General features: G+C 40.7%; 1 protein-coding gene across 1 annotated transcript in view; it reads right to left on the reverse strand.

The window, feature by feature from the left end:
- LOC108423399 (AT-rich interactive domain-containing protein 1B-like) overlaps positions 1 to 15,310 on the reverse strand; it is a 275,160-nt gene that overhangs the window by 45,798 nt on the left and 214,052 nt on the right. The window contains exons 6-7 of the mRNA XM_037542128.1: positions 4,718 to 4,801; positions 1,066 to 1,236 (exon numbers count right to left, since the gene is read on the reverse strand). Coding sequence (XP_037398025.1) covers positions 1,066 to 1,236; positions 4,718 to 4,801 — 255 coding nt within the window. The remainder of the gene's footprint in view (positions 1 to 1,065; positions 1,237 to 4,717; positions 4,802 to 15,310) is intronic.

The following is a 15,310-nucleotide window of genomic DNA, read 5'->3' on the forward strand; positions in this document are numbered from 1 at the left end:
AAAAACTGGTTCCCCTTCCCTCTCTTTGGGCCTTTCTTCAAGCTTCTGTTACTGGTTTCACTCCCCTTGCAATACATTAGGAGAATAGAGAGGGTGGATGGGAATAATACCAAATATATATGCACCATTCATCAATGTTGAGGAAGGAGGGACCGAGGGAGATTAAGAAAGGAAAACAGACTGTGCATTTATCACAATGACACATTAAAGCACACAACATGAATATCATAATATTCCCTTTGTTGTGTGACTGAAGGATTACAGCAGCATAAATACTACCATATGGGCTTATCTACCCAGCCAGAACAGGAACAATGTTGACATTCCATGAGAGCAGCAATAGTGACTAACATCTCTTTCTTCTAACATTTTTTCCCTGGCACACTTTTCCATTATTACTAGGATTGCTTTTCTTCAGCGTGGGAGAATATATCCGTGCTGGACTGCGCTTTAGCTGGGGGTCAGAACAGCCAGGGATCCGAGAGAAGTTCTGAAGGGCGACCGTGGAGTGGACATCATGGTTACTATAGTAACAGAGTGAAACTGTGGTGGCCTCCTTTTGTAGTCGACCTGTTCAAGTCGGGACAGAACAGGTCAAAGAAGCCTCAAGTCGAACGCGACCTCCTCTACGTGTGCACAGCACTTTTAATGAAGTCATCTGCACAGTCCACACTTCATAGAGGGTGACACTTAAGCACTGACCTCCAATAATTAGCTGGGACATTAAAATTAATTTCGGGGTGCAACTTTTAATAACAGCTGCAAGTTCATTTTTATTTCATTCATCCAAGGAAAACAGAAAGTGTGGGGAGCACTCACAGTTCAACTTCATGAATATTCTGTTGACCTCTTAAACCTTCGCTCTACTTTTCTGCTACACTAGAATGAATTGTGCAATCCAACAAAGGTGCGCACACACTCCTACACCTGCTTAAAAAAGAGCACTACTGATGTGGACTGCAGAATAAGTGAGGCTGAGTAAATAAAAGAGGAGAGACAGTCACAATCCAACATAAGAATAATGAATAGCATGGATGATAATAACAATATCGGAATGATCAGTACCTTGAGGGCCATACTGGCCACTTGGAGGTCCATAGGAGCCAGTGGAATTGCCCTGCTGATAGCCAGTCAAGCCATGCTGCATTTGGCTCCCAGTGGAAGGGTGTGGGGACACGGGTGGCCCCGAATGAGGACCATACTGGCTCTGATTCCTCTGCATGTTGGTCAAGAACCCTGTCACACAAATATACACTGCCTGTCAAACATTTGTGAACTACACTGTTACTTGTCAATTAAATAGGCTAAAAATTAAACCAAAAAATCCAAACATTTTGTTTAAAACAAAGCTGTCAAACTTAAAGGGCTAATAACATGTTAATGGCACTCAATATTAATGCCACCAATTTTCTTAAATACTGTTAAGGCATTTTCCTAGTTCAACCTTTCCACTGTAGTGCAGGCTGAAACCCAGCTGCAGGGAGCTGTATGTTGCTATGAAATAATCTACAGTTGTAGACCTCTCATTCAAATACTACTGTAGAATGATTATACATATCTGTTTATATTGACAACATGCAAGTATAATATATTTGTATGTATATTTTTATTGAAAGTTTCTGAGCCCTTTTATTGAGGTCCATAAGGACATTAAAGAGTCAGTATTTTTTACAACTTACATTAAACGTTCATTTAATGTAAGTTGTGAATAAGAGTGCTGGTACTGCTTTAAAATAAACTACCCTTATAAATGGTTGATGAATTAATTTATAATGAGTTTATTAATAGTTATTTATTAGGTCTTACATACTTTAAAATCATTAATAAGCATTTACAACACATAAATAAAAATGGCAACTGTGACCCTTTGTGTGCCTAACAGTGAACTCACACTCATTAATAATGTCAAACTTTGTATTGTTTTGTCTTTTTCATCAGTTAGCATTAAAACTGTCAGCTTTGTCACATATTCACATCCATCAGATATAACATCTCACTTCTGACCTTTTTATTGATATGTTACAACTGCTTATTAATGATTAATGAAGTGTTTACAACCTAGCTAACAACCAAATTATTATAAACCTTTCAAGTAATTTATAAAGGCAGTGTTAATTTAAAGTGGTACCAGAGTTTCATTCTTGTAAATTTTTACACTGCAAACAAACAAAAATAATAAGCCTTAGTATGTAATACGCCTGGGGTTTTGAGGAGTTAAGCCCAGGTTCTGCTTCTCCAGTCTGCATAAATACAGTGAATAGCGAAGTCGAACAAACGTTTGAAAGGATCTGGGGTGAATTTCTACACCTGTCCAAAAGTGGGCCATACTCTGCCTATGTGGTTTGATGGGAACACTACTTGAATTCATTAAACTTGAGTCCCTTCAAGCCCAGCTAGATGAGGCAGGAACAGAGCACCTACTATCCTCCCTCGAGCCAATGACACCTCCATGTTGCCACGAGTGTAAAAAGTGCTGCTGGTCCTCAGCCGCCCTTAGAAAAGCGAGCGATGCAGGTTCTGAAGGAGGAGACCGGCTACACTGGGATTTAACTATAACTAAATTGGGAGGCAATGGAGAAAAATAAATATAAAAACGTTGTGGGAGCATTCAGAAGCTCAACAGCTAGCAAAAACTGACATTTAGAGCAATCCTCAGTGGACCCAATATTTAACTGGAGTGGCACTTTATTACATTTAAAACCCCTGGGCAAACAGACCTAAAAGGGGAGGGGTGGTGGAGGGGAGGTCCTCCAATCCACTCAGATGTGAAAGGTTGCCTCTGCCGGGCCGCTCTGCACAGTAATATTCCAGATTAGGCTAAATGGAAATGTTCGGCAGAGCAGCAAGCGGCCGCGTAAGAGTGTGCGCGTGTCGAGCACGGGGCCAGCTCCTTTTTTTATTGAGTGGGGCCTTTCAAACGCACACAGACAGGCGGCCGGTCATCTCCCCTGCACTCTGTTCCGCTTGGGCAGCAGTACCCGACTAGCCGTCTGCAGGCAGCGGATGATGAGACAAGGGCTGAAAGTGCTTAGGCTGCCAGCGAGAGTAGCTTTAACAGGGGGACATTATTGTAATGTTTTGCTTCCATTAACGTAAGGGAGTTCGGAAAAAAAACACTGTGTAATACCGCGTTTTAAATTGCCTGGAAAATGGATGGAGAGAGAGAGAACGCTGCACGGGCAGTGCTAAAAGCAAATAATGCATTCCCCTCACCCGCCCCGTCCCCTCCAACATCCTCCCCACCCCCCCACCCCCCGAGCACACGCTTGGCTCAAAAAGCTTGGCTCTTAGCTGGACAACAATGATCTGAGTGGTAAAGCAAGGGGGGGAAAAAAGTCGCTCAACTGAATTTATGGGAACAAAATGAGCTCTGAGCGGTCGTGGGGATGCGAGACCGGACGCCATCATATATTTTAAACAGCATAATGTAAACCACAGTCCTCTAGAGCTCGAAATGATCCTGCATAAAGAGAAGGAAAGGTGAAAGAGGTGCTCAGAGAGAGAGAGAGGGGTGGAGGGGTGGAGGGAAAGTTAAAGAGAAGAAACAGAGAACTGCACTTCCCTTATGCAAAAAGATATTTGGTCGAATATGGGGGGGGGGGGGGTGGAATGTGATCTGCTCATCATGTTGAGATCACTTTATTATTTTAATGAAAATATTTTTCATTCAAATCACCACCTCTTGTTGTTCATGTCAGTGCTCATGTTAACAGGTCAAAGGTTCCGTGCGCTTAGGCAGCACCGACAGAACAGCAGAGCCTCGCAGACAGAGAGAGCTGATTTCTCCTTCTCCATTTATGGCAGCAGTATATCAAATTATTGACTAAGCATCTCAAAAAAATTGACTTCACAGATCAAAAAAACGACTTTCTATCTTGTTATTTCTTACTTGGTTGAAAAAATGTTTTACTTCCTCAAAATACTGACTTACTACATTGACAAATGACTTAGTATCTTACGATAAGGACGTACTGTCCCAAAATAAACACTTTCTTGCAATTTAATAACATTATTTTAACATTCAACATACTATCTCAACATATTAAGTCAATATTTCTGGAAAATTAGTCATTATTTTGATACTAAGTCTTTTTTTTAAATGGCATTATTGTGAGATACTAAGTCAACATTTTGGGAAAATATGGCATTCTTGTGAGATACTAGGTCAATATCTTGGGAAATCTAGTGTGTATTTCAAGAAACTAAGTCAATATTTTGACATACTACCACCAGAAACAGAGAAGACAGAAAAGCAGAAGATGTCAGAGAATTTTCAGCTCTACCTGGCAGGACTGAGCTCCCAATAAAGCAGAGTGTCCATGCAGTGGGCTTTAAGTTTTCACTAGTGCCATCATCTAATCATCTATAGTACTTCCTCCTATACATTTAGAGGAATAATGAATAAAGCAATGAACCAAAAAAATCTAAAATGCAACACTGAAAATAAACTCTTATGCTACAATAACAACATTAATTATTGAAACACTAGGCTAATTACTGATAAACTGCAAACAGCAGAAATAAACGCTAACACTGAGAATAATTTGACACCTACAGTGTTAAATGAGGAGCCCAGTGAATCCAGGTAATTTATACCGCTCTCTGATTCTTCTCTGTTAATTCAGATGGAATGTAACGCAGGTGAGCATCAATGTGTAAATGCCTTAACATCACTCAGAGATGTGAATTTACTGGACTGGATTTCTGTTGTGTTTACCTCTCTCCTGAGACATGGCAGTCTGGTTGATGGCAGAGTGGGAGTCAGATATGTTCCCAGGGGTCTGGGGGACTAGCTGGGAGCCTGCAGAGAAGAGAAATGAAGAGGAGGCGTGTGTCATAAATTCTAATAATCATGTCCTAGACAGACAGAAAATCTGAGAATACTGTATTACTGTGCGTAAAAAGTAACAACACCCTTTAATCATGATAGAATCACTGTAATGTAAATGTCTTGCTTTATTGGCATCTCTTGTACTGATACAGTCTGGATGTAAAATGTTGCATTTGTTTACAATATTCCAAAACTACACATCCATGGTAGATTAAAATGCAACTAAGACTGCTTCATAATGATGCACACCTCCACATTCTGCTCATCATGAGAGAGGTGAAAAGAGAATTGTACTCTGTACTCCCATTATGTTAAGTTCCCCTTATGACGACAATAACAGCCCTTTTATTCCCTTTTTTAGACCCTTGCCTGTCAAAACCCTGGTCAACATTCAAAACTCAGCAACTTTCTCAGTCACCAAACGGTCAGACAACATCTCTCCCCTCCTCCGTCAACTGCACTGGTCATCGGTTTCATCCCAGATTCAATAAAAATAACCTCTCATAACCTTCACAGCCCTCCATGGCCTCGCCACTCAATATCTGTCTGAGCTTCTTCATCCACCTGCACCTACTCTGTTCACTCGGCTCTTCTGCTTCGGCTCTGCTTGTGCTGCCAATCTTTAAAGTTTTCTCTATCGGAGGCTGATCTGCACCTCAGAATCAGACCATTTAATCCTTCAAATTAAAATCAATCCAGGTAACACTTTACCATAGGGTGCTGTTAATTAAGCTACATGACACCTACATAAGGTTGTCATGGCAACTGACATAACCCTACATAACTGTTTATAAATGCTTGTTCCAATAAGAGTCATTCGCTATAAAGGTCACATTCGCCAATTTTGATCAAAGTCAGCTAAAATACCCCTTATGGCCGATGACACCTTTTGTAATAAGCATTTATAAGCAGTTATGTCAGTTGTCATGAGAAGCTTACATAGGTGTCATGTAGCCGTATGAGCAGCACCCTACAGTAAAGTGATAACAATAATACTTTTGCACATCTAAAGCAAAATTACTGTTAATTTGCTGAATTTAACATATGGGGAGAAATGATAGAAAATGTGGCCTTTGTAAAGTTATGGTACATATATTTTATGTTTTATTTTTTCTAATATGTCAAACTCTGCAAATAAATAGACGCTGTGCACTAAAATTTGCTGAAAAATGCCATATTTTAGTTTGTTCTCTGTAGAGGATGTGTTAACTTCCTGACACCTAGAACATCAAAAAAACATGTCATTTGACTGTATAAAGTCAGAAAGTACCTTTCATTTGTTTAATTTCCAGTCAAAACACCCATTAAGGCGGCTATACGTTATTCATTTTTCAGGAGATAATCGTAAAATATAATCCACTTGCACAAGGAAGGGAAAGTCAAAGGGAAATAATTGAAAGCGAGTTTCCAAAATGTCAAAAAAGTCCCAAAAGTTACAGAGAAAATGGGACTTCATAACAAGACCTGCCAGACACCAAGACTGTCCTCATCAGATAAACAATACATTCATCTTTGAGAGAGAGGAGAAAATTAAGCTGCATCCACAAGTGTTTCTGCCCATCCTTCCATTGTGAGAAGACAACTCAACACTATGAGTCTGAAAGGATGTTTAGTTGTCAAGAAGCCTTCACTGAGAAAAGGGAATAGACAAAGAAGATTTGCAAGTCAAACAAATAAACTGCTAGTGTTCTCAGAATAATGGACTGACCGCCCCAGAGTCCAGACCTCAACATTACAGAATGAGATATATATATATATATATATATATATATATATATATATATATATATATATGTGTGTGTGTGTGTGTGTGTGTGTATGTGTGTGTGTGCGTGTGTGTGTGTATGTGTGTGTGTGTGTGTGTATGTGTGTGTGTGCGTGTGTGTATAGTTTTCAGCTTTTTTCATGGTGTAATACCTTGTTTAATAGTCATTTTGCTAGGAAATGGCATAGAGGGTGGTCTCTCAATTCCACACAGCATTGTATTTCCCCACAGGTAGAAGAGGTAGATACAATCTGCTGTGATATGTGATTTTCTCTTACATCAGTACCGTATAACAGCTCGTATAACACCGCACAGAATGTAAAATACTACAACACATCCAATAAAGTGACGGATATCAGCTTAATAATAATCAGTGTGATGTGGTGCTGCTGGTGTTTATTATTTGCCTTCCAGAGACGATCTCTAATATGAGGCATAATAATTAACATTATGATATGAGAGAGGATTGATTTCTGACACACGAGGGTAAGAAGCGTAAATTAGCCTGTGCCTCAGCGACACGGCACCGATGCCACTGATGCCGCGAACCAATGAGCAAAAAGGGTGATAAACTCTGAACCAATGAGAGAAGAGCAGGGAGGCTGTGAAACCAGGGCAACGAGGGTATCAGAGGCTGAGAGCCAATTGGCACTGGGAATAGGAGACACTTTTCCAATGGGGACCAGGAACAACACACTATGAGAGCATGTTATGAAAATTCTGAAATACTTTCAGTAGATAATATTGCAAATATTGACACACTGGAGTATAAAACAGATCTCAAGATGGTCCAAACAGACTCATTTAATGACCTAACGATTTAGACACAGTTACCTCATACATACATTTATAGGCCATTTTATCAGAAACGCTTCTTATGTAGGGGAAATCTGTAGGTTTACAGTTATTGATGACTGTAGCCTATTTGTGATATATTATTAATGATTAATAATACATCGCTACAGTCGGAACAAAACCTTGTATCTAAAATTGATGACTTTAAAGTTTTATTCTGACAGCAGCGACTATATTAATGATACATTATATACATAAAACAACAAGTCAGAACAAAACCTCAAAACCTAACTTCATTTTTCATGTTTTCCTTAACACCAGCTGCTGTTTACACTGTAAAAAAAAATCACAAATCCAAAAGAAATGGTCCAAAAGAACTAAAACCTTCTTACACTGACATTGAAAGTTATAAAGTTCTTTTTTGGCAGTGACATTTACATGTTTCTATGGTTTATATGTTATGTAATGCCTCAGCAACTAAATATAACATCAACACAATTTTTTTCAGTATTTAATGTTCATGTTCTTCCATTCTTTTCAAGAGGCTTGTTTTTCAGTTTTTCAAGGAAATCTGCAGGAATATTTTTCCACACTTCCAAAGTTTAGTCTTAGACGTCGGTTCCATTTTCTGCTTCTCACAATCCAAGGAATCCCCAACAGAAATGAAGACTCATCAGTTCATAAAACTTAGGCCACCTCTCAGATATCCAGCTTCTAGTGCAATTTTTTTTCTGTCTCCTTTTCCCAGTGAGGCTTCTTGACAGCTCCTTTCAGACACATAGTGCTGAGTCGTCGTCTCACAGTGGAGGGATGGACAGAAACACCTGTGGATGTTTTCAGATCTGAAGCAGCTTGATTTTCTCCTCTCTCTCAAAGAGGAAAGCTTTAAATGCTGTTTATTTGATGGGGGCAGTTTTGGTGGTCTTTGGAGGTCTTGCATTTTCTCTGGAGCTTTCGATACTTTTTTGAGGTCCAATTCTTGTTTCTTTCACTTATTTTCCTTTGCCTTTCATCTTCCTTAGGAAAAAGAGTTATGTCATATGTAAGCTCCTCAAAAATACCTTGTGAAAAATGAATGTTATACCTAATGGAGGTTTTGACTGGAAATAAAAAAATGAGCAGTGGTCTCTGATTTGTGCACAGCACTGTACTAAAAACACCATACGTCACATATTTTGTAAGTAGAATACATTATTGATCAAAGACTATCAGGCTTTTTTGCTGAAAGTTAGAGTGGAGGTAAAATTATACTGAATAACATAATATCAACATGACAAACGGCTAGAGGTGGGAAGCACTCCATGTAAACAAACTCGGCTAACTAAGCATAATTGCGTTCCGTTAACTCTGTAAACAAGCTCTCTGTATAGGTGCCCACGCACTGAGCGCCTAATGGTCGAGCACCAAGACTGTGATCCATTAGTGAGTGTGAGACTGGGCTTTGGGGAACGACGGTGAACTGTTATGAAGCAGGCTGGAAATAACAGAGACCAGAACACGCCAGGGCAGTGACAGGGATGTGGGAGAAAAGAAGGGAGTGGAGGAGCAAATTGTGGCTTTCTGTTGTCTCTTTGGCTCATGGGGTTTGCTGGGGCTCATGCTTCCACTGAGCAATGTGTTTCCGGAGGGGGGCCTTTTTGCTGTCGCACCAGGAGTGTGTTAGCACAGTTTCCAGCCCTGCTGAAGCACGTCCGCTGCCGAAGCAAGGTCACACGCCTCCTCCCCTGCTATCTGAGGCACACAGGCCTGTGTGGACTTGTGTGGAACAGTGTTTGAGTATTATAGACTAATGCACTGTATGCTTCCTGTGTATGAGGGTGGACTTGTGTGCTTATTGAAACGTGAACATGTTTAGTGACGTGTGGCACAGCTGGGCTGTAACTGTCTCCAACAGGATGGGGGCGTGCTCGCTTTCTATGCCACTGCCTCAAATACACGCACAAAAAAGGGAATTCCTCAGATTTTTCAAAATTTCTGCATAGTTCATAGCACAGGTAGTTGGTTAACCATTCATGGTGTCATTATTCAAACAGTGAAATCTCTGGGTATTTGTTACGTTCCATCGCAAGAACACGCTAAAATTCAAAGGTTAACAATTCAGAAAAACGTTAATTTTATGTTTTTAAATATTTTAAGTATCCTATCAATGCTGGTAATGTTTTCGGATTAGGACATTCGCCAGCTTCTTGTTCAATTTATCCCATTCCACCTTAAATGGGTGGGTAAACCTGATGTGTTATAATAACTGCTGCATCAGTCACGGTGAAAAAGGAACATTTGAATAAGAAGCTGATGAATAAAGACACTGGCTTCAGCTTCGTAGTTTTAATGCTGGTAGTCTTATTTTGATAAGGTGGTTCAGGTTATCAAAATATCCTAGCTAGATGTTTTATGTGGGGAACTATCTTTAAATATGCACTACAGCAGGACATTTTGACAAGGTAGCGATGCCAGAGGTACCGGCTCTGGGATGGCTTTTTCACTACCTGGGCAATCTACTCTAGTTGATGTTCGCTAGATCCAAGAACAGGGAAAGTATATTTTTCTGACAAAGTAACATCTTAACCCATCATCCATGGACAGGAAAAGACCTTGTGTAGACAACAAGAAGTCCTCATCAGCAACAGTGTCATGCATTCCACGGACTTCAATTCCCAGCAGCCCTTGGGAGATCACGTGACTGCTCAGTCACAACCGGAACCCGACACGGACTCCATTTCCCAGGAGTCCCAGGGAACACACGTGACCAAGGACTCTGTTCAATCGACCTATCAGCGTTCACGATCACCTGAGAACTTACTTACAACACCTGAAATGATAGCATTTAAGCCCGGGCTTAGTATCGTAGGGTTGCGAAGTATTGTATCCTTGTCACTTACTGAGCGCTTGACCACTGCCTTGCCTTCACGTTTTCTGAGTTTTTGCCTTGCCCTTTTTGTACTGTTGCCTATCTTGATTGCTCCGTGTTTTGACTCTCTGGACTGTTTTGTGACTACGATTTTGGGTTTTCCTCTGGTTAGTATTAAATCTACCATTTATCTAGATCTGCACTCGTCTGAACTCTGTTCCAACGTAACAAACGGTTAACATTAGCTCCTCTAAAGATTCAGCTTCTTGTTACTCATTTCAACAACAAACCCACCAATTTCTCTCGGCTGTTTCTGAATAATAAAACTAGTATATATGTCTTGTTAACTAGTTAAACATTCGTTTTCAAACCTTCAGTGCTAGCATAGTGCTAAAAGTTCATTCTGCAACCTCTTCTGATGCATCTTCCTTCCCTGCAGTTCGACGGATATCCATTCATTAACTGTAATAGATACTTGAGTATCAGAATTATTCAGAATAAACATCCCTAGTACAATTGTTCAAATGTACACAGACACTCAGAGTAGTTTAATGTGAAATGCTTCACTGTATAGAAACGCAGAGACTCAAATTACAGTGGCGGTGATGGGAACCAAAGGTCAGTTGGTCAACACAAATATGGCCGTTTTATATGTTATCCAAAATGAGTAATAAACCAACACACGTCCTCTGACTTTTTATATGTAATACTGATGATGGTAAGAAAGTGGTCTTCTTTAGGGACTATTCTGCCTTGCAACGTTGTATCTGTATCACTCCTCCACTCACGGGCAAAAAATATGTTTGAGACCAAAATTTTATCTCAAAGCTACTGTTTTTAAAACAATTATGATTTTTGCTATGTACTATTATTGTAAAACAATGTTTCAGAAATCCGCCAGTACATTCATAATCATTTTACATAATAACCTTCTGTGAAGGAGCTTTTAGAGACTGGCTGGTTCCTCTCAGCACCCTTCCAAACTGTTTCTAGAATAGAGGACTTCACATCAAACCACTATGACGTTAACAACTGAATCATTTACCCATTAACATTCAGTTTACAGAAAATAGAAACCCATTTCAATACATTCTGATATCCCTTCATAATTTAATTGCTGATACTTTTACTTCAACATTTCCCACACTGAGCAACAGGCAGAGCAGCATGATGAAAATAAGAGGCTTTACTTGTAAAGCAGGGATTTCATTCAAACCACCAAACCATCATATTATAAGAAACAGTGAGCTTACTGATATATAATCCTCATTATGACAATAAAAGCAATCAATGGCATCAGAAAGAACCCTTGAATACTAATTATTAGCTTTAAATGACATTATGCTAAAACATGACCAATCACCTCCCCTGCAATTAGTGTCTACAGCGCTGACTTGGTGACAACTGGTAGGTGCTGGTCTCTTTTATCAGAAAACATGGAGAATAATAAGTCCTAATATAAATAAATACACAGGACAGGCCTCCATTGAGACAGCTGCTTAATAATTCAGAGTGTGCCACGTCTCCCCCGACTGCGCAGTTGGGGGTAAAGGAGTGTCTAAATGTCACAAGGCGTCTCAATGATTCTTTTATCCCTCCCTCTCGCCATTTAAAAGGCATCTTAATTATCAGTGCAGCATCAGGGCGTTCGCCATAAATCTGGAGAGTCAAAGCAATGGCTGCATTTGAAGATTACTTTTAAATGACAAGTATGTGCTGGTGGGTGAGCGCAGAGCATTAAGGGGGAACCCCTGGCACTTTTTTGTGCTTTAAGGACGCCGGTGCAGGGCTGCCTAACCCGACTGCTGGAAAGGTACCATCTGTTAGCTCCCTAAATTTCTCCTCCTACTCCGAGGCTTCAGACTACTATTCAGACGACCCTATCTTAGATTAGGTGTGTTAAATTAAAGTTGAAACCAAACTCAAGGTCTCCAGGAGCTGCTTTGTGCACATCTTAAGCTAGAAGACAAGGGCACAGCAAATATATTCATCTATATCTGTAAATCTTTACCCAAAAGGAAGACATTTAAAGCAACACTCTGGCAAAATGAAACTGTATCTGTCGCTGTGCATGTTGTAAATACGCCAACTTGTCTTTTACGGCAGCGCTGTAGTCTCAAAAGCAGGATTTCCTGGTTTAAAGACTAGGAAGCCAATCGGATGATGCATCTAGAAGGTGGAAGTAAACTTTAAAGGATGTAAGTGGGGTGGACACTTAGAGCTGGACTAATTTTTCAACACATAGAAAACAGTTTTACAGCCAACTGAAGTTAGTACTATATCCCTAATGCTAGCTAGCATCACAAATATTCAGTAGCCTCTAGATGAAGGGCTTGTGGTCAGGATTTGTTGAGCATCCTAATAGTTGTGCGATGTATTCGCTTAATGCGTGCTGGATATTAAGGCTGCATGATTAATTGCATTTTTAACATTATTGCAATCATTAGCAATAATTAACAATGACAGAACAGCTCCAATTACCTCAAACATGCAGTGACACGAGACGTCATTACATTACTGGCACAGACCCTTACAAACCGTGTCTCTGCACTGGGACTGAACATGTTCTACCACACAGGAGACGAGTATCTTAACTCTTAGGCTACACGGCAACAACAAAACACAGTCGGAGACCTTAAAATATCGGCCCATAACTCAGCTTTAGCGGAAATTCAACTCAAGTCAGCATACAACAAACAGGAAAACACACTACTGTTTTTCTGCTTGCCAGCTGGGCTACCAAAGCTATCTACCTTATGCCCCTAGATTCCATCAAAGTAAGAGTCCCAGACCAACTAAGAACATGATTCTTAACTACACTCAACCAAAAGCATGAACAACGTTATCTTAAATGTTTTATTTGGTATTGTAGCCTTTATAGAACAAGCCGTTGAGGTAATGCTGAGTGTTTCTCAGCCCTTCAGTATACAAAATCTCTGCCCGCAGTTCTGATGTATTAGTTTGTTTGTAACTAGTGCTTTCGTAATTCTGCATTTTGTATTACGAGGGATTTAAAGAGAGGTTAGATTTCCATTTACATGTTCCAGAGTAATGTCTGCACTTGCATTATATCCAGCCAGAAACACATTATTTTAATAGTAATTTATCACTTCTCATATCCTCATCATGATGTCCAACAGCTGGACAAAAACACAAAATGGTTAGAAGAATTAGAATTAACAACCATTTGTCACTGTGTTTACACACTGTGAAATCAGACCTCTGCATTTAACCCATCCGTGCAGTGAAACACCCACATACATGCACGCTAGTGAACACACACACTAGGGGGCAGTGAGCACATTTGCCCGGAGCAGTGGGCAGCCCTATCCACAGCGCCCGGGGAGCAACTGTGGATTAGGTGACTTGCGCAAGGGCACTTCAGTCATGGACTGTCAGCCAAGGGGATTGAATCGGCAACCTTCCGGTCACAGGGCTCGTTCCCTAACCTCCAGCCCACGACTGCCCCCATATGTCCAAATGTCAAACGATTTTATTCGTCAAATACTGCTTTTAAACAGCATCTCAAGAGTTTTTTAGGCTGGATGAATCTTCCATACTGCACCGTTCTCACGCTGTGCTGAGCTGATATAGTGAGAGGTTAGTCTTCTCCTGTTTAACACTAGAACTGCACATATTTGATAAATGAAGCCTGAACCTGACAAATATTTCAAGCTTTATCACAGAAAATTACATCATTCAAATATCAAATGCCAGTTTTAGGCCTAAATGCCTCTCACAGTCTGACTAATTACTCACATGTGTGCTTATTAGAAGCCAGGTAAGAAACTGAACTTTCCCAATTCAGAAAATCCTTGGCTGAGTAAATCTCTCCTAAGTGCTAAGTAATGCTAACTTATCCAGGTCATGAAAACAGTCCTTTGAAGTGGTGCCGGCCCAAAATAATTACAATTTCCATTTATAGGCATTTAAGCAAGTGCAGTCATTTCAGCTGCTCCCATGGTAGGAGAAACACGGGTCGAAAGCAACAGGGTTCACAGGTTCGGAGATAATGCGCATGCTTAAACCCAATATAATTTTAAATATTCTTCCGCAAGGATTGTTGAGGCAATGCAAGGCCTTTGAAGCGAAGCTTTTCATCTTTGAAGTGTTTTTAAGAGGTTCAAATGTAAGATTCATGGTGTAGTTCAAAGACATGCGAGACTACTCGTGGCCATATTTCCTCTGTTTTAGTTTGGGGGTGCCCAATTTTAACGCTACGCGCATGCAAACCAGACGCGCTGCAATTTCGGGCCCATAGACAATAAAGAGGCTTTAAATGAAGATGAAAGACAGCGAGGAAGAGAGCAGGAATGTTCCAGAGGCTGGAGCTGTCTGAGTGATGGCCAGAACCTTGGCATAAGCTGCTAGTCCGGAGAGGAGAGTAAAGCGGTGGTTAGTCTTGGGTCAGCAGAATCCTCCAGGCTTGCGGTTTAAATGGGGAGTCGAGATCCATCACGGCACCGAACGCACACACAAACCTGCACATGCGATGAGGCCAGGTAATCTAAATGTTGCTTTATCCTTGGGGAAGCCTATAAACACAGTGTAGCAATAATGGCATCTCAGATCCCAATGAGCAGGAGTAAATGATTTTCCAACCTGGGGCTAATGCGAGTTAACTCGGCCTGTCGGGGGACGCAAAACTGCACAGTGGCAAGCAAGCTGTGCTCCCTTGGACCTCATTACTGGTGAGCCAAACAAGGCCAAGGTAAGTAAAGTGGAAAGTGCAGCTTAAGCGAAAATAGCCCAGGCACATCACTGTGGAAAAGAACCGCCGCTTGGGCATACTGCACCATTACATTGAAGAAAAAAAATACAGCTCGGACTGGAGTCTATGCAGGCAGGTGTGATTGCTACTGCTTTGAATAGCTGAAAGCCAGCGGTGTGTAATATACGGTGTAGAAGAACTACAGACTGAAACGGGGGCAAAATGATGCTGCTGCCCATTTAGAGTGAAATGAGCGACGTGCTATACAGCATAAAAGACAGAGAAAAGAAGAGTGAACATGGACACAGTGGGGGGTCCACTGGACTGTCTGCTCAAGGATGAAGACTGCAGAGGCATTAT

Source organism: Pygocentrus nattereri, chromosome 10 (genome assembly GCF_015220715.1).
Source record: "Pygocentrus nattereri isolate fPygNat1 chromosome 10, fPygNat1.pri, whole genome shotgun sequence".
Classification (NCBI taxonomy): domain Eukaryota; kingdom Metazoa; phylum Chordata; class Actinopteri; order Characiformes; family Serrasalmidae; genus Pygocentrus; species Pygocentrus nattereri.